General features: G+C 45.7%; 1 protein-coding gene across 5 annotated transcripts in view; it reads left to right on the top strand.

Moving 5' to 3' along the window:
• Ank3 (ankyrin 3) overlaps positions 1-19,359 on the top strand; it is a 317,856-nt gene that overhangs the window by 240,820 nt on the left and 57,677 nt on the right. For all 5 annotated transcript variants that reach the window (XM_032888731.1, XM_032888729.1, XM_032888730.1 and 2 more), the window contains 3 exons: positions 6,144-6,250; positions 10,801-11,025; positions 13,701-13,855. In XM_032888731.1, the coding sequence (XP_032744622.1) occupies positions 6,144-6,250; positions 10,801-11,025; positions 13,701-13,855 (487 nt within the window). The remainder of the gene's footprint in view (positions 1-6,143; positions 6,251-10,800; positions 11,026-13,700; positions 13,856-19,359) is intronic.

Genomic DNA, 19,359 nt, shown 5'->3' with positions numbered 1-19,359 from the left:
GCTACCTCAGGCCTGGTATATCCTCGGAGTTTGGCAACTTTAGGAAGTCTGTAGATAGGATGTAAAGTAAAACTGACCTCCCTAGGGCTAGCCTCTGAGCGCTAACTCCAGAGCCAGCTTTGTTAATGGTTTGCTTAGCAATGCACTCCTTTCAAAGCATTACTCGTGATCACGGGGAAATCGGAACATTAGTATTACCTACTCCCTGCCCTACCGTACACACAGGCACAGGGAAATTTTGACCTGTATTGCTGCTGTGAAGTGGAGTATCCAGCCCTGCTCAAGGCCTGGTCCTTGTGTTCTTTGAGAAAAGAGACAGCCTCATGGCGTCCCCCACCCTACCCCCATGCTGGACACCGTCTAGTCTGCTTTGAGGAGGAGGCTCTCCTTGACATGCAAAGGTTTAGTGGCCTCATCTGGCTGCTCCCCCAGAAAATCACACACTTGCCTTTCCCGAGATTAGAGGCCCTGAGTTTTGGGTGTGGCCTGTTGCTAGGCGACCCACTGGACACTGGTGACACTGGTCTCTCAGAGCAGCAGAGCTAACCGTCCTGGAGAGGAGACTTGATACCCACTCTGGCAGTATGGTAGAAAGCTAATCTTAGACTACCCTACACTACCCCGGGTCTGTTATACACTAGCAGCTGGTCTATACTAGGAATATATAATGTATTAGGGTCTGGGATATACTAGGAGTATACACTACATACTTCTGGCACTGAGGGCTAACAGGCAGCACTTGGGAGTGACTGGACGATACAGCCAACTAGATCTCACTCTATCTCTCTCTCTCTTCTTCCTTTTTCTTCCCCTCTCCCCCTTTCTTCCCTCTCTTCATCCCTCTTCCTTTCTTTCTTCTCTCTATCCCCCCTCTTCCTGCCCCTTCTTCTATACTTAATATTTATTCCCAGATTTGGGCTTTCTGGGCGTGTCCTGGTTTGTAAGACCGACGTGTTCTGTTTATTTCCAGACCTGAGCTTCAGGGTGTGTCCCGGTTAATAAGGCCAGTGTGTTCTTACGCTCCACTCTCCTCTGATGTGGAGGGCGGCCGGGATACTATTTTTGGAAAATATTAAGCTCTTGGAGACAGTGACCTCATCATCTAGTCAGGCTCTGGACTCCCTTGAACAGTGTGTAGTGTGATTGTAATAACGTCCCGAGATGAAGATGAAGATGATGATGATGATGTGTTGTTGGTCCCTTTGACGAGGAAGCAAACGTCCCTGTGAAATTGGTGTGGAGTTTTTAATGCACTGTCCTGCCACTGTGTGCCAGCCATGACTTTGTGTTGCCAGATTTTTTTTTTTTTTTAAGTCTCTGAGAGCCTCCCTTTGCTTAACTGTAAAGTGAGCTTAATCAAGGTCTATAAGGTTCTGGGGACTTGGAGAACCTAAGGTAGGCAGTCTTCACTTAAGGTACCATGGATTGTCGGAGCACTGTTCAAAAGAACGGAAAACCAAGGGGATAACTTACTCCTGTCATCCCAGCACCCAGGAAGCTAAGGCAGGAGGATTGCCATGAGTGTGAAGCCAGCCTGGACCATATCGTTTCCGACATAGCAGCTGTGGCTGCAGAGCAAGAATCTGTCTCAGAAACAAAACAAAACTTTTAAGAAGTAAGCACTTTTTGAGAGAACAAACCAGACCTCGGTTTTGGTCAGATGTGTGCGAATACTGCAGGGAGCTGTCTGCTGGTACGACATCCCTGTGGAAATGTCTGGAAAGTCCCAGGGGTTGGCCTGAAACTGAAACGTTTTGGGTTTTGTTCTTTCCCTCAATAAATCATCGTCTTTGAACAAATAACCTCATATTAATCAAAGTCCTCTGGAGAGAGTGGGCAGCACTTCACATTTAAAGACGCCGTATTATAGTTTTACACCAGTATGGCGTTGGTGCCAGGACGTGATTTACAGTCTTGCCAAGTCTCTTATCAACCAGTGAAAGACAAAGACACTGGGAAAATGGGGAGACATGCCAAGGATCACAGGCTGGCAGCTGTTGCCATGGAAACAATACAGTGCAAAGGCGTCCCCCTGAGCGCATTGGGGGTCAGTTGCTGGATGTTGGCTTTGTCTGTGCCAAGTGGGCATGCAAACTAATCCCCTAAATATAGGCGCCCCCTGTGCCCGAGGCCAGGAGAGTCCATAGGGTCGTCAGTACCCTCGCAGCAGCAGATGCTGTCGGGAGAAGAGTTGCTGTTTCTACACGCAGACGCAGGCCTTAGCACAGGGCTGTGGATGCTGGACCCCAGCTGTCCCTTCTAACTCCTTTCCTGAAATCAAAAAGCTCAGATAATGACCCCACATTTCCAGAGATGATGTGAAAACTGGGCCTGGAGAGGTCACAGTCACCTTTGTGTCACCTCCAATAAGTTAGCGGTAGCAAGGGTGGTCTCCCATAGGAGGTGCCAAGAGGAGTTGCCAAATCTAGTTATATGTGGCTCAGTCCCAAAGCTGAATTTTTTCATTTGGCACCACCTTGGTCCTATGAGACCTAGGAGCCGAGGCTCATGTGGCCCGTGCTAGCCTGGGGCTCACTTCCTGTTTGTGGTTGACCTTGAACTCCTGATACAGGTGTATGCTGTTATGTCACGTATATTGTGCTGGGGGGATCAGACCCAGAGCTTCGCACATGCTTGGCAAGGACTCTGCCAACTGGGCTGCATCCCCAGCCAACTGCTTCCGGTTTAATGGTCACCCAGCAGGTGCTCAGCTTAGCCCTTTACATGGTTCTTGCTGGAGCTAAGGCTGTGCTGGAGCCATGGCGTCCCTACACATAGGTGCTGAGGACATTCTGAAATGGTGCCGGCATGTCTCGGCTCAGTCTTACCGAAACTCTAGCTGTACAAAGTGTGTGGAGACAGTTGGAAAGGAAATTACCAATTCGCCATCTGCCTATAAAACCGCAGGTTTGACAGAGTTGCCAGTATTTTGCTGAGGAAACTTTCCCTGTTGTAAGAACTTTCTGGCGGCTCATATTTAAGTTATTCAGACTCAGGACCACTCGTAAACCAACCTCCATGAAAGGGAAAAGCGGACTCTGAGGAGAAATTATTCTGGTACCCAGTATTGGACTGAAACGCTGCCTTTCAGAGGCACGTCAGCACGGGCTCCCCGGTGATGGTCAGCCATGTTGTGACTGGGCTCTGATGGGCGACAGAGCTACAAGAGGCGAGGAGAGGAAGCAGATCTAAGGGACTGTAGGATCCTGGCAAGTTGGCACATCCTGCCTCGTGAATATTACATGGTGGTGGGATACCTTTCTGTGTGGCATAATTCCTGGTTTTAATTATTAATGTCACCAGTAAGTTTCTCAGAGTAATGGAAGGTAAATAATTTACTGTAATTAACAAAGAGGTGAAAGATTATTAATTTATCATACTTAAGAAAAAAAAAAAGGTCCAAATGGAAAATAACCACAGGGCCTCAGATATACAATTGTAATTGTCTCCACGATCCATTCTCCCAAAATTCTAAAGTGGCTTTGCATGCAGTCCCTGGTCCCTCTCTGCCTGTCGGCTGCTGCTATCTCTAAAAGCTGGTCTAAGAGGTTAGTAGATACGGCCAGCCTGAAAGTGAGGTTCTCCAGGGGTTCATTGCTCTCCAAGGTCAATCTCAGTTCTGTCCAGTTGTGTAAGATTATTTGTTTCTAAGGTTTATGTTAGCTGTGTGTTCCTGAGTGTGAGTACCTGTACCACATATGTACAGAGTTTTGGGAGGCCAGAAGAGGGTGTCGGAACCTCTGGAACCAGAGTTACTGATAGTTTCAAGCCCCTGTGTGGGTGCTGGGAATCAAACCTGGGCCCTCTGTAAGAACAGCCAGGGCTCTTAGCCACTGCCGCCATAGCTTCATCAAATTCTTAACACACACACACACACGCACACACGCACACACGCACACACGCACACACATACACACACATGCACACATGCATGCACACACACGCACATGCACACACACACACACACACACACACGATATGTCTTCTCTTATTAAACGCAGTGCTAGACATTCCTCATTCATTTTTTCATTTTCCTAGGGCCTAAACCCTAACGTACATAGAACCAATTGCTCTACAGTGTCTGTTCTAAATGTCAGCGCTGTTGTCTTGGAAGGCTGAGGACGTAGCTTGCCATGCACGTGGTGAGAGCCTGAGCCCCAGCCCCAGAACCACACACAGAGTGAGGCTTGGCATCGCGCTTGTGTCCCCAGTGCTGAGGGAGTCAAGAGGAAAGATCCAGAAGGCTTGCCGCCAGCCAGCCCAATCAAATCGGTGGTCTCCACCCAGCGAGATACTTGTTTTCAGCTCAAAATCATTCACTCTACAGCAAAAGATGACCTTGACGCCCTGACCATCCTCTGGTGCAGTGGTTCTCAACCTTCCTTATGCCGAGACCCCTTAATACAGTTCTTCATGTGGTGACCGACCCCTCCCCACCATAAAATTATTTTTGTTGCTGCTTCATAACTGTCAGTTTGCTACTGTTGAGTTGTGATGTAAATATCCGTGTTTGCTGACAGTCTTAGGGGACCCTTGTGAAATGGTTGTTTGACAGTCCCCTCCCCGACATACAGACACACCCTGGTTCCCTACGGGCTGTGTGGCCATCTCTGTCTCTAGGTTCTGAAATCTCATGCGGATGCAGCTTCGTGGGCACAGTGGTGTCTCTCACTCCTTGTCACACAGTGGATCCTTTTACTCTGAGAGCACAACTTCAGATCTGGAAAAGGACCTGGAGTTGTTTCTTTATTATCTTCTGTTTCAACTTCCTTCTTTCCTTCCTCCCTTCCTCCCTTCCTCCCTTCCTCCCTTCCTCCCTTCCTTTCTTCCTTTCTTTCTTTCTAGAAGTGTTGGTTGGTCAGTTTGTGGAGCAGGATTTCAACCTCTAGTGTTGATCTTTGATTTCTTATATTTTTTCTTGGCCTTTTAATTTTAATATTCTTTTGGGGTGTGTGTGTGTGTGTGTGTGTGTGTGTGTGTGTGTGTGTTGCGTGTGTACATGTGAACATGTGAAGCCTCTTTCTGCCTCTGATTTCTTTGTGAGAAGGCTGGGATTACAGATATGTGTACTGCAGCCTGCTTTTTATGTGGGTTCCAGTCGTTGAGCTCTGGTCAGCAGGCTTGCATAGAAGTTCTTCTACTACTGAGCCCTGAGTCCTACCCTGGATGGCCATTTTAATTCAGTCAAGTTTTTGTTGCACTGAGGGAAGTACTTTGGAGCCTCCTGAATCTCTTGTTTGAAATGCTGGCATGATCTTTGGGCCCATTTTCTAGTATAATCTACTTTCTCGTGAAACTGTTGACAAGCTCCCACAAGCTCTGTGGGATTCTTCTGGGTAGGTTTTCCGCCTCCCCCCTGCACGGTTCCACAGTTCAGCTTCTGTCTGAAGAAGACCGTATGTATGTAGCATGCTTGAGGCTACCCAACTGTCTGTCAAAACCTTAGTGGGCTTTGTCTCCTTCAGCAGCTGTCTCTGTAGACATAAACACTCATTCTGTCTACAATCGCAATGGTCAAATGCTCCCAAGGCAGACATGACAGTCAAGTGCCAGCTTCCTGATCTCCGACTCTCTGGCGTTTCTCTCTGTGCACGCTGCCCCCTGATACCTCAGAGTCTCTATGTTCTAATCAGGCTTTCTTGCTGGGGGAGAGAGAGACTGTTGTCAGCCACAGGATCCATGGGTATCAGAGTCATCAGGATTGTATTTTGAGAAGCGGGAAGAGATTTTAATTTGTAGGATTAATTTGTGCCGGAAGCGAACTGCCGAAAAGCATGTAAATTAATTTCTCAATGTTTCCTCTATCATGCAGACGACACCAGACTGCTTTCTTAGTATTTCCACATGCAGTATTTCATTGGTACACTATATTGATTTTTTTTAAAAAATGTTCTTCTAGGGGTTGGGGATTTAGCTCAGTGGTTCGGTCCCTTGGGTTCGATCCCCAGCTCCGAAAAAAAGAAAAAAGAAAAAAAAATGTTCTTCTAAGCAGACCCTGGTATAGACCTCATGAGCAGGATTCCCAAATTTATTATATCAACTGTTTATCTGGACTTCTAAAGAAATGCAGATATGTCTTGTGTGTCAGAGAAGCCCGGTGTGCCATGTGGATGGTTGATGTCATGAGCCGCTTTGTTTTCCAGCACCTTACATTCACGAGGGAGTTTGACTCCGACTCCCTCAGACACTACAGTTGGGCAGCAGACACACTGGACAATGTGAACCTGGTCTCCAGCCCCGTGCATTCTGGGTAAGTGCCCACACGTCGCTCCTCTTCATTCCATTAGACTCCACTGCATTTATTGTTTAGTTATCCGTGCATATTGAACACCTTCGTACCTGCGAATATATTCACCTGTGAAATACATGCTCATCTGTGAGAGTGTGTGGTTTGCATTTGTAAATCATGCAAAAGTATTTTGGGGACAAGTCTGGTTTTATTCCTGAAAGTGGAGCATCAGAAAAACCATTGATTGTTGATACAGCAAAATTTCCTGGCTGTTGTGGTCTTTGAATCTTTAACATTTCTTTTCAATGGAAAAGATTTAACGCGAAGTTATTTTTCTTAATTTTTTTCTCAAATGAGGCTTTTTTTCTCCATATGCATCTGATTTTTTTCTTCACTATAAAACTTAAATACAGAGCTAGGGAAGTGGCTCAGTTAGTAAAGTGCTTCCCATATGAGTATGGGGACCTGGGTTTGAGTCCCCAGTACTGTGGGCATAGTGGTTCAAACCTGTAATCCCAGAGCTGGAGAGGCAGTGCAGACTCTCAGATCACTGGGTCTGCAGGCCAGCTCTCCCAGCCTAATGGATAAATGCCAAGTCAGTGAGAGACTCTTGAGTCAAAAACCAAGATAAACATGGCCGGGGGAACAGCACACAAAGTTGGTCTCTAGCTTCCACATGCATATACACACAGCCACCTATGACTACATGCATCTACATACATGCACACGTGCATGTGCGCACACACACACACACACATCAATTGTGTTATTAATTTGCCTCACTGATTCGGTGTCCCCTGTAAACAGGACTCTGCTGTTGCTGTCTAGTTCCTATTTTTGGCATCAGCCCGTGTTTAATAGATGGTTTGTTTTATGCCACACCATTTTTTTTTTCAAAGGAACTATAAACTAGAAAGCTTCCAATTGACTGTGGTACCTTTGGCATTCCCAAAGTAAAGTTGCAATTACGTTGTATTACATTATAACTAGAAAACAATGACTCTTTAAAATGAATAAATCTACTTTTAAAATGTCACATGCCAATCTGTGTACCCCAGATGTGCTGATAAGAACCACATTAAAGAGTTCCTCATCCCCATCTCCTATCAGAAGCCTGAATAGTGGCCGACTGTGACAAGTGATCGGTAATCAGTGCTCTTTTAGATGCTGGAGTCTTTATAGGTAATTCACTTGTGAGATAATGGATAACCATATCAATGGGAGAAGAACAATTGCTAAAATGGTAACTACTGGGCTGGGAAGACGGCTTAGTGGATACAGCACTCGGGCAAATATGAGAACTGGAGCTCAGATCCACACAATCCGTGAAAAGCCTGCCACATCAGCAGCGCCTGTCATCCCAGCATCCCTGAAGAGAGATGGGAGACAGAGACTGGAGAGTCCCTGGAAGCTGGCTGGCCAGCCAGCCTGGAGTTTGCAGACCTTACTTCAAATAGGGTGGAAACTGAGGATTGGAGTGCACTATGGCATAGGCACACACACACAAGAAATACACACACACACACACACACACACACACACACACACACACGGGAAGTATACACACACATATATGTATATATGTTATACGTAGCATATACACACAGGAAAATATACACACATAGGAAATACATATATACACATATATACACACACAGGAAATATATATACATATATATACATACACATGAGAATTATATATACACACAAGAAATATATATACATATATATACATAATGCAGGGAATATATATGTACATACACACACAAGAAATATATATATACATATGTAAATACACACCCACAGGAAATATATATATGTATACACACACATACACACAGGAAGTATACACACATATATGTTTCATATACACACATGAAACTAATAAATACATCAGGACCCTTTTCTTTAGCTTCTCTTGGAAACAGGCATTTACACAGCAAACATAATGACAGCCAGAGAAGTCCCACTTGGGACCGAAACCCCTGGTGCCAGGCCTGAGGACGGCACTCTGAGCTCCCAAGGCAAACCTTGCTCCCAGGCTGTCCCACAAATGCTAAGTGCCGTGGTTCCGTTTTCTGAGGTTTCTCCATTTGCTCATCATTGACATTGTCTGTTGCTTGCTTCTAATGACCGTACATTAATTTCTCCCATTTGCTTTCTAAATTATTTTGCAGCTACTCGTCTCCGCTGCCTCAGTATGACTCAAGGTGATAACCGTGCCCTTTGTGTTTTTCCTTTGTGTGGCATCCCTCAGTTTAGATGGCGTCCGTGTCTGTAGTGTGTCCGCACCCGTCACCCTGCCGTTTGCAAAACTAGATGCCTCCGCATAGCAGCTGTAGGGTTGCGTGTGGGGCTCATTACGTGATCTGAAGAGCAGCACGGATAGAGAGGTTTTGAAGCATCACCTTTGTGTGTTTCTCTCTGTTTCTACAACTCATGCTGTGTGTCCTTGGGTTTTGCTCAGCTCTCATCCAGACTGAGTCACAGTGCATCTCACGGTGTCTTTGCACACTCGTGTCCTGCTTCATCTACCCCCATCTTCCCTTGATCTGTTAACGCTATGAAATTCAAGATTTTAGGATGATAAATGGTTGCAAGCATCAACCATGCACCATGTACTCTGAACCACCGGGTAGGAGGTTCGGCCATTCAGATCGTCTTAGGCATTCACTCTGTTTATTCTGGTAGTGTTCAGGGATGCCACAGCCTTACATTGGCCTGAGTCACCTTTGTACGCTACCTTGAGAGAGCACTCAGCTAAACGTTACCCTGGATTTCCATCTGCCCATCCACTACTTAGCAGTCTTCCCTGTGCCGTTTCTAAGCACACAAAGTTCTGCTCATGGATTGATTCAGCTGACATTGGTCATGTGTTGGCTGTGTGCTGGGATTCTCCTAGGCCCTGCGGGTGCTGTCTGGAGTGTTTCGGCCCAGCTGTAGTCAGCGTAACGTCCCTGATCCGGGCAAACACTGCAGTGTGCACTTGTACTCACACGAGTAAGATTTCAAGCCCAGAGTTTGAAGTGAGCCTTCCAGACACCTAGAGATAACTGATTCACCACTAATCACAGAGAGAACCAAGACTCTTCTCCCTGGCTGCTTTCTTATCTCGTTAAAGTGCCTCTGTTGTTGATGAAGTAAGGTTTATCACGGTTTATAATGAGTGTGTATCTAAGCGGATGATTGATCCTTGGAACAGAGAAGGAAAGAGTATTTTTATCGTCTCCTTGTTTTTGAGATGGTCTTTCCCTCTCCTGATTTGAATATTCTAGAGGCAAAAAAAATCTCTTATGATTACTAGAGTAAAAAGTAGCAAGCACACGAAATAAAGGAGAGAAAAATAGTTAATCCAAAAATGTAAGCAAAAGGTGAGTCCGTTCACTGACGGGCAGTTGGATCTGGAAACAATCAACCAAAGGGCTCTCTCCACCTCATTGGCTCGCCAGGGGCTGGCAGGCCAGTTTGCCTGAAGAAGTCTCCCTTGCCAGGAAACCAACAGATCACTCAGAGGCTTCAGATCGGTTGATAGGATGTTAGTTAGCACAAAGCTTAGACAATTATATAGAAAAGAATTTTGATGGATAGGATTATCTTTTCTTAAAATAACATGATAGAGAACTGTAGTTCTTTCTGATGCTCACTCTCTGGTGCTATGGGAATCCCGTGTATATTTTCAGCTGTAAAAATCAGCTTGTAAGGATGTGTTTGTCGCCCTCTATTTGTTGGTTGGTGTTTACCAAAGTGCCTGTCACTGACAGAGGAGGCGTTCCCTCAACATAGCCACACCCAGAAAAACACTTTCCTTATTCGCCCTGACACGGAGGCAGATGACAAACATAGACCCTCTCAGAAATGACATCTAAGCTCCATTTCTATTAGCACGTGGCATATTCAGATAAAGGTAATGTCTTAATAGCCCCTTAGCCTCTATATTTTCTAATGGACGTTGAGCAAATTTAACCCCTTTCCATCAAAATCTTAGCAAGCCTAGTCACCTGCTCGCATTTTTGTATTGTTTCATCTCAATAAAAGTCAAGAGTGTTGGTATGGGTGACTGTCCCTTTGTCTCAAAAGTCATGTGTTCTATGCTACGCTGTGGAGTTTCATCCTATGTGTACTGGAGTGAGGTCCCATAAATAAGTTAGGGGAGAATCTAGTTCGAGTAAAAATGACCTTTGACTGTCCTCTAAGCCATCCTCAAAGTCTACAGAGAATGGTGGGCTTTCTTTTTTTTCTTTTTCTTTCTTTCTTTTTTCTTTTTTTTTTTTTTTTTTTTTTCTGTATTCCTTTCATAGATACTGTTAGTTCCAATGAATATCTCCGTCCCCTCTCTGTGTGCCTCCGCTGACTTCCCTGCCTCCTGGGCGGGGCTTCCTTCCACCGGAAACCCATCTTTGCCCTGAGATTGAGTCCCGTGCATGCCTGATGTGACTCCACAGTAGTAACTTGCAACTGTCGTTCCAGGGAGGGCATGGCAGCTGCCTTGTCCCGTACTTTGACGCTGAATTTCAAGCTCTGTGCAGATTTCTACTTTCCGTCCCTGACGCCGTCTGATCTTCTCCCCACAGGTTTCTGGTTAGCTTTATGGTGGACGCGAGAGGGGGCTCCATGCGAGGAAGCCGCCACCATGGGATGCGGATCATCATCCCTCCGCGCAAGTGTACGGCCCCCACCCGCATCACTTGCCGCCTGGTAAAGAGACATAAACTGGCCAACCCACCCCCCATGGTGGAAGGAGAGGGATTAGCCAGTAGGCTGGTAGAAATGGGTCCTGCGGGGGCACAATTTTTAGGGTAAGTTTCCCCAAGTTTTCGCTTTGGCCCTCTGACCACATATTTGATTTTTTTTTCTTTTGTCCTTGTGAACTCAAGACATCAACTCTGAATATGGCTTGTCGGACCCCACTGGGGACTTGGGTGTGGTGCCAAAGGTCACCAAGCTGCTGCTTTAATAGGCTGCGGGTTCCTTAACTCGGCCACTGACCAATGCACTTACTAACCGAGAAGCATGTTTTCTGCCCATGGGTGCGTGGATAATCCCCACTATCTCTGTGGAAGTCAAGGAGCCATCCTTAGGAAGCCTTAGGAAGATGTCACCTCCCTGCATAAATAGCTACCGTGGGGACATGTCTCTTTAATGATAACTGTTAAGGATATAATCCACTGGGGTAGGGTATCTTCCAAGAAGGAAAACTAAATTTGCTTCATTGTCCAAGGTGGCCCTTGGCAAAGCATGTCAGGCTCCGTCATGACGGACAGTGTGTTCACCGTCTCCCCTTCTCGTTTCTCTTCCTGCTGCATGGATGTCACTCAGTAAACTGCATCTTCCCACCCATCCTCCCCCTGTAAATGAGGGCGAGGGCTTGGTTAGCCGAATCCTGCAGCTTGGGCCTCAAGGAACAAAATTTATTGGGTAGGATCTTCATAGACAAGATCAGAATGTGTACAGTTCTCTTTTCCATTGTCAATTCTTTTCTGTCACGCCCATGGTCTTATTCTCGTCCTAAGTTTGTTCTTCTTTCTTTAGTTTCCTCTCTTCTGCTTTCAGTCGATGTGTGTCGCTGAAAGAGACACCCATAGTGGCCTGACTTAATGTGGCACTGCCCCATCCTGTGCTTTCGAAGCATGTGGGACTGACTCACCGCAAGCATTCCTGCTGGCTTGTGCATCTGTCCACCCTCCTTTAATTTGAAATGTCCCTTTTCTGTGTACTTACTAGAACTAGACCAACCGTCTCATTTAACCAGTGTAAGAGAAGGTATATGCAGACTTTGAGTCAATGTATGCCACAAACGCTCTGTGCGTGCGTGTGTGTGCGTGTGCGTGTGTATATGTGTGTGTGTGATTAGACTTGTGAATCACTGTTATAAAGTGTAATCTTTACAGGCTTTGAGAAGAAAAAAAGAATCAACCAATAAGTAAGATCATTTTGAACGTGTCAAGAATACAAGATATTTAAAGAAACGTGACTGGGGGCAGCCTAGACATTCTGTTGAGCTGTCAAATGTCTTTTGTCTCGCTTAAGTTGAAATGTATCATGTCTGTCTGCTTGTCTGACTGTTTTAGCCTTGGCATTCTGCATGAAAAGCCCGTTATGAGTTGTCCTGCTTGGCTGTCCCCTTGGTCAAAGATCCTGCCTATACCTTCTCTCCAGCATTGCCGAGTGTCCTACACAAAGCCACAGAGAGAGTTTCAGATACATTAACCTGCAAAGATCGTATCTTGTTCTCAAAAAATGAAATGACACCTGATGTCCCATTATAAAGTATGTTTTTAAATTATGGGAAATTTCAGAATGACACTGTTAACACTGTTTCTACTTGTTAAAGAATAAAGGCACTATAAATACATTTTTTAACTTTAACTTTGTTTATAATAATTTTGTCAAAAGTAAAATCCTGACATTTATTGGCCTCATTTTAGATGACTATTTTTCTGAGTAATCAGCTATGCCTGTTTCATTTGTGGTTCTGATCTTTATGACAGCCTCTCTTTGAGCTCTGCCTTCTGAAGCCTGTATTTGTTGCTACGGTGTGTACGTAAACAGCTAGGTGAAGCCAGGTCACACACAGCCTCTCCAGAGAACAATGATACTGTCTGCTAAGCATCCATAGATATAGCTGCACAATCCAAGCACATGAACCGTGTGTGACTGTGGTCTGCTCACTCCCACCCATCTTCTCCGTGCTTATCCATAATTCTGTAAAACTTAAGAAAATGACTTAATTTGGTAATCTTCGACCTCCTAGCCATTCCCTTCCATCCGTTTGAGAAAGGACACTGTCAAGAGTTAACTTCTTCCTGTGACAATTTCAAACTTACAGGGGCTCTTCCAGAATGTTCCAGCATCCCTGTGTAGGTGTCAGGTCAGGCAACGAAGCCACCCTTCACCTGTTTGCAAATGGCACAACCAAAAAAAAACTGTTTCAACTGCAAAGTCTTGCCAATCGTTGGAGGGTCTGGCTTATAATAAGCAGGGTCTATTTTATTTCTGAGAGAAAAAAAATAGAGAAATGATCTTCCCAATTAGGGTAAATTCCTTTTTTAAAGAAGTGACTGTGTCCTTTTAACTCATTAGCATCTTCTATAATGTAATGTTTCTATTATGTTTTTTTTTTTTAATTTTAAAACCTGAACCAACTTTCTTTCTTTATGGCCTATTTCAGTCATGTTTAATTTGAAATTTCCTATTCATATGTGTTTAATAACCGCCCCCACCCCACCCCCTGCAATTTGATGCCTAACACATAGTAGGCCTTCAAGAAGTGTTTGTGAATGAATGATGGCATGTTACTGGGCTTGTAATATCATTTAACTAGCAATGACTCTGCAGCTTTGAGACCATCCCCAACCCAAATGGCACCTCTGACCTCCAGCTCGATCCTGTTGTTGAGACTTTATTTTTTAGTATTCTCCTACAGCTCTCTTTAACTTGCTACAAAAGAAACCGTGTGGCTTTTGTTTTCTAGCCCGGTCATAGTGGAAATCCCTCATTTTGGGTCCATGAGAGGAAAGGAGAGGGAACTCATTGTCCTCCGGAGCGAGAACGGAGAGACCTGGAAGGAACACCAGTTTGACAGCAAAAACGAAGACCTCGCGGAGCTCCTCAATGGCATGGACGAAGGTACCGATGCTCCTCGGGTCCGTGGCCAGGGACAGGCGGAGAGCAAGGGACTGTGTGAGTGGGCGAGGTACTGTTCGCACATCCCATGATGCAGGACCCAGGGTCTTCAGCATCTTTTCGTACCTAGGGCCTGATTTTACGGTGTCTTTGCTACACTCCAACACCACCACGGTTCAGATGAACGAACGCCCTCGCAGTGCCTTAGTTTCTCTTTAGAAGACTTTTCTTTTCTTTTCTTTTTATATGTGTGTGGGCATTCTGCCTGCATGCACTGGTATGTGTACCACATGAATGCCTGGTGCCATGATCCTATGGTGCTGGGGTTATAGACAGTTGTGAGCTGCCATGCGGGGTCCTAGGAATCGAACCCAGGTCCTCTAGAGGAGCAGCCAGTGCTCTTAACTGCTGAGCCCTCTCTCCAGCCCCAGTTCTGTAATTTTCTAGCCAAATGTATCGATCTTTCCAAGACCTAAGAAGGCCTTTTTAGTAAAGAGAGAAACATGAGATAAAAACAAACAAGAACAGTGGGGGTCTAACATCTGCCTACAGGGAGAGCATTTACAGTACATTGTGGGGATTCTCATTCTATTTCCTCCTAAGTTACTTAAACATCTTTCATACATTTTTCATACATTTGGGCCACAATGTTTTGTTTTGTTTTTTAAGTTTCCAAGCTGGTTGGAGTCTATGTGTTTTACTGTCTTAGTCTTTGAGCCACTGAGGCTCGTGTGGGGCTGTTCACTTCTTTCACACATATTTCCTTCTCGGGAGCATCAGGAGGTGTTAAGACAGGGTTTCATGGACCTCGTGTAGTAGTGGATGACCTTGAATACCTGATCCTTCTGTAGTGGATGACCTTGAATACCTGATCCTTCTGTAGTGGATGACCTTGAATACCTGATCCTCCTGTCCTCGCCTCCTGGTGCCAGGACTATGGTGCTGGTACACCTCCTTGAGGTTTTTGTGGTGCTTAGAACCGTATCCCTTTTCCTTAGTAAACCGTGTTGTAGAAAGAAATACCAGCTAATGGTCACTGTGACTTGACTTCCTAAATGGAGCAGATCCCACAGCTGTTTTCCCGGAACAGTGAAGGTCTGTTCCTTAAAACCAAAATCGGCTTTTTTATCATTTCCTTCTCCGTGTTTGGGACTCATCCACTGGGGCCTCTTGTGGCTTCAGACTGTGGACTTCTCCCTCCAAGGAGGGAGACAGATCTGGGATGTTCAAGGAATGAGCGAGCCGGTGCCTAGACCGCTGTGAGCCTGGAGATGGAAACCGTTCTTTTTATTTCTATAGAGTTACCATTAATGTGAGTAAATGATTACGTGAAGCCCTTAGGAAGTATAATTCTTAAGCTTTTAATGAATATCAGCTATTGTCACCATCGTTTTGGTCTGTAGAAAAAAAGCATCATACCAAAAATTTGGTATGGGATACCGTGCCCATCAACCGTGCAATTTAAAGATGCCTATACCTCAAGGTGGAAAGGACACTGTTGAGAGAGTACACTGGAAAATGCCTTTCATGTGGAAGTTTCTAGAGAAAGTACATCTCACAAGCTCAGCAATCTTATTCTGTGATGGATGATGATGATGATGGTGGTGGTGGTGGTGGTGGTGATGATGGTGGTGGTGGTGTTATGATGATGGTGATGATGATGATGATGGTGGTGGTGGTGGTGATGATGATGATGATGATGATGATGATGATGATGATGATGATGATGAGGTGGTGAATGTTTTACCTGTGTGTGCATCTTGGTCCCCGAGGAGGGAGTGAGCCTCCCTGTGGATGATGGGAATTAAACCCAGGCCGTGCCCTTAACCACTGAGCCAGCTCTCCAGCCCCATCTTATCCTGACGTACCAGACCACACAGCAGACATTCATAGATGCCAAGTGGATTTCCCAGTTTGCTTTGCTAAGCAGAGGGAGACAGCTGAAATCTAGAGTTATAGCTTTATTCCACTTGTTTTCGAAGTGCGTGTCCAATGAGTCATTGGTGGAAAGTTCTAGAAACTTTCAGATTTGGTCCAATGAGTTTTGGTCAAGGTTGAGTCCAGAAAAGTCAGATCCCTCCCATGGGTGCACATTATCTAAGGCGTGCGTGCATATCACTGCTCGGCCAGGAGACTTTCTTACCTCCATTTTACCAGGTCCCTTTTCCTTGAAGATTCAAATCCAAGTTCTCCCTCCCGTGGAGGAAGCGCTGAGCAGGGCTGGCAGAAGTCCATGTCTAGGAAGAACTCATCAACCACACCCCCCCACCACCCCCCGACCCTACTCCACCCCCACCCCAAGGAGACAATGGGGCATACCCTGTACTCAACCAGGTCTGGTCAACAACAACTGGATTCCATACATTGTTTATGGCCCCTAATACATGCTAATTATAAATGTCTCACATGTGTGCGTGCGTGCATGTGTGCGTGTTTGGTTTTTCATAAGAGGGTTTCTTTATGGAGCCCTTGCTGTCTTGGAACTCACTGTGTAGACCAGGCTGGCCTCGAACTCAGAGATCCACCTGTCTCCCAAGTGCTGGGCTCGAAGTCAGGCATTGCCCCTGCCCTGCTTAAATGTCTGTTTCTAATGCTCCCTTCTCCACAAGTGCATTTCATGTATTAGTTTAGAGTCTGTAGTCAAATAAATTGGTCTTCCTCCATGTGCTTGCTGAAAATATTGATACTCAGTGAATTTAGTGCCGTCTTAGTTAATATTTCAGTCTCCTGATTCTACTAAGCAAGACAGTTGTGGGGGTGGGAGAGATGCCCAGTGGATAAAGCAAAGCATTTGCCATGCAAGCACGGCAGTGTCTGGGTCCCTAGAGCCCCACAAAACCTGCCCAGGCCTGCCAGCTGCCTGCAACCGGAGCACCCAGGAAGGCAGACTGGCCAGCTAGACCAGCCAGAGTTTGCTAGCTCCAGGTTTAGCAAGACGCCATGCTTCAAGGAAATAGGGTGACTAGGCAAGAGGCCTGACCTCAGCTTCAGGCCTCTACATGCACACACACATAAACACATGTGCTCGAGCATGCGTATGCACACCCCAAAACAAAACAAAACAAAACAGTTATAAAGGTCAGTGGCCTTTATTGTTTCAATACATGCCCACAAAATTAACTGCTAGAATAACTTCAAGGAACCACAGGTCCCAATAAAGGGATAATTTACCCAGTGCGATACTGATGTTGGCATCCATCTGTGTGCCCTGCCACTGATGGTTGTGTGTGGCTGTAACCAGTCTCCTTAAGGCTCATGCACCTTGTGAGGACGCCTTGCAGGTAGCTAACGGGCAGAGGAAGAGATGGGAATGTGGAATCCGTACAGAAATGCCTGCTTCATAGAACCACGTGTTCACTCCATGTTCATAGTCACAGGCCCCGCCTAAGCCGGACGTAAGAGTGCTGCAGTCTGAGACTGGTCTGAAGGCAAAGGGGGCGTTTCCGCCCAATTTGTTCAGGGCTACCATTTGTAGGCCAAGCTCTCCCCCTGAATGAGCTGTATCTTCTCCAAGGGACCGTTTTCCAAATGCACACACCAGTCAAGCACTTAGCACGACCCAGTCCAGAAACAGCAAACATAGGTCCATCTGCAAACCCTGGGCTCTCACACTCCCATCTGCCTTTCTGTACTGTAGGCATTTGCCTCTGTATATGCTCGCCGTGGTGGTGGCTACAGGTTGGGAGTCACCCAGAGGCAAGCACCCAGGCATGCCTGGGAGGTATTTCTTTAGTCTTTGGGTTTACCTGTGAGAGAACCTCCCCCTTTAGGTTAACTGAAGTTTCCTCAAATTGAGTGGCGCTATTCCCTGTGTTCATAGGTTATATCAGAGGAGAAAGCTAGCAGAGCGCTAATATTCACTGTTCCCTGCTTCCTGACTGTATGCAGCTGCTTTAAACTTCTGTTACTATGAATTTCCTGTCATGATAAACGATGCCCTAAAACCATAAGTTAACATAAACCTCACTTCTATGCTTGTGTGTATATGTGTCTGTGTCCAAGTGCCCTTGTGTGTCTTTGCACATGCGCGTACACATATGTGTGTGTGTATGTGTGTGTGTGTGTGTGTGTTTCCATGTGTCCTTGTGTGTGTCCGTGTGTGTCCATCCCAGACAAGTCCCTTGAGTATCCTGATCTATCATGCTACACCTTACTGCCTTGACACAGGGTCTCGCTGAAGTTTGAACTTTGCCTTTTCGCCTAGGCTGACTGACCAGCAAGCCCCAGCTCCCCTCCTGTCTCTGCCTCTCACCTCACCTCCTGACACCCAGGAGAGTTTGCACAGGCAGTGCCTGGCCATGCCAGGCTTCCTAAGTGGGTACTGGAGAGCCCACCTCGGGTGGCCATGCTTGCACAGCACCACCTTCCCTTGCCCCTGCCCCCATATTGTTAAGCAAGCCAGAGTATCAGTGGTTGTGGCAGTTAAGCAGGCACGTTAGCCAAGCTGTAAGGAGGTAAACTAGACTGATACCGTGTCTGCCTGGGTGAAGCAAACCTGCCCTTAGCAACTCAAGTTTCAGGTGGCAAAGCAGTTTTCATCCCTGGCAGCAGACAGAGATCTTATCCAGGTCTTTGCAGAAGAAGAGATGCTACAGATGGGCAAACAAAAATTAACAGGCACACATCCGCCAGCAAGCACCACGCACTGTCAAGTTAATGAAAACCTTAATAAACTCAGCGCTTCCAAAGTCCGGTCCTAGGAGCTCTTTGTAGTTCTGTCAGACCTGGGAGTCCGGGTTCCATGTCCCCTTCCTCCTCGGCTGTCCCTAACCTACATATCAAAGCAGTTTAGAAATGGTTCAACTCCCAGGGTCTCCTGCAGTAGCCAGTAGCTGTATTGAGTCTGATAGAAATTAAAATGTGGTTACAGATGTAAACACTAAATAGAAAATGACTACCAGCTTCTAAATGCATTTGTGTCAACAGTGTATTAGAAATAGATTTCTAAGTTCTAAAATGGCACTGATTTTCAATGCTTACGTTTATCGGGCCTAAGGTGATGGTAATTTTTAAAAGTGCCAAGTCACTGTTAAACAGAGAAGACAAATGGAGCTTTGTGTTGTGTACGTGGTACACAGCGCCATCTGCTGGAATCATCCAGTAGTAATGGTTCTGAAATTTTTTCCAAATAGAAAAAAAGTTTCTCAAGATATTGTTTAAAGTGCCCAAAGAATACATAACGATTTACTTTAAAATCCCCAAAGAAATTATAACAGAGTGTTTATGTATTTTCAATCTGTTTCCATAAACCGGCATTTTAAATCAACCAAAGGAAGACTAAGGCAGAGCAAAAGAAGAGGAAAATATTCCCAAAATAGGCTTTGAAACTTGATACTTAGGAAATAAAAATTGGGCCAAAGTAAACCAGTACTGATAATTCCCACCTCCATATGGTCTCTGTGTATAGATTTGCCAGCAAGTTGATGTTCTGACCATAAAAGCGAGCTCAGGGAATGACCTCAGATATGTTGTTCCTGGGGTCAGTGCGTTAGCCCAGGCTTGGGAAT

Source organism: Rattus rattus, chromosome 18 (assembly GCF_011064425.1).
Source record: "Rattus rattus isolate New Zealand chromosome 18, Rrattus_CSIRO_v1, whole genome shotgun sequence".
In the NCBI taxonomy this organism is placed as follows: domain Eukaryota; kingdom Metazoa; phylum Chordata; class Mammalia; order Rodentia; family Muridae; genus Rattus; species Rattus rattus.
The sequence above is the reverse complement of the archived record's forward strand: the minus strand, read 5'-3'. Positions and strand labels throughout refer to the sequence as shown.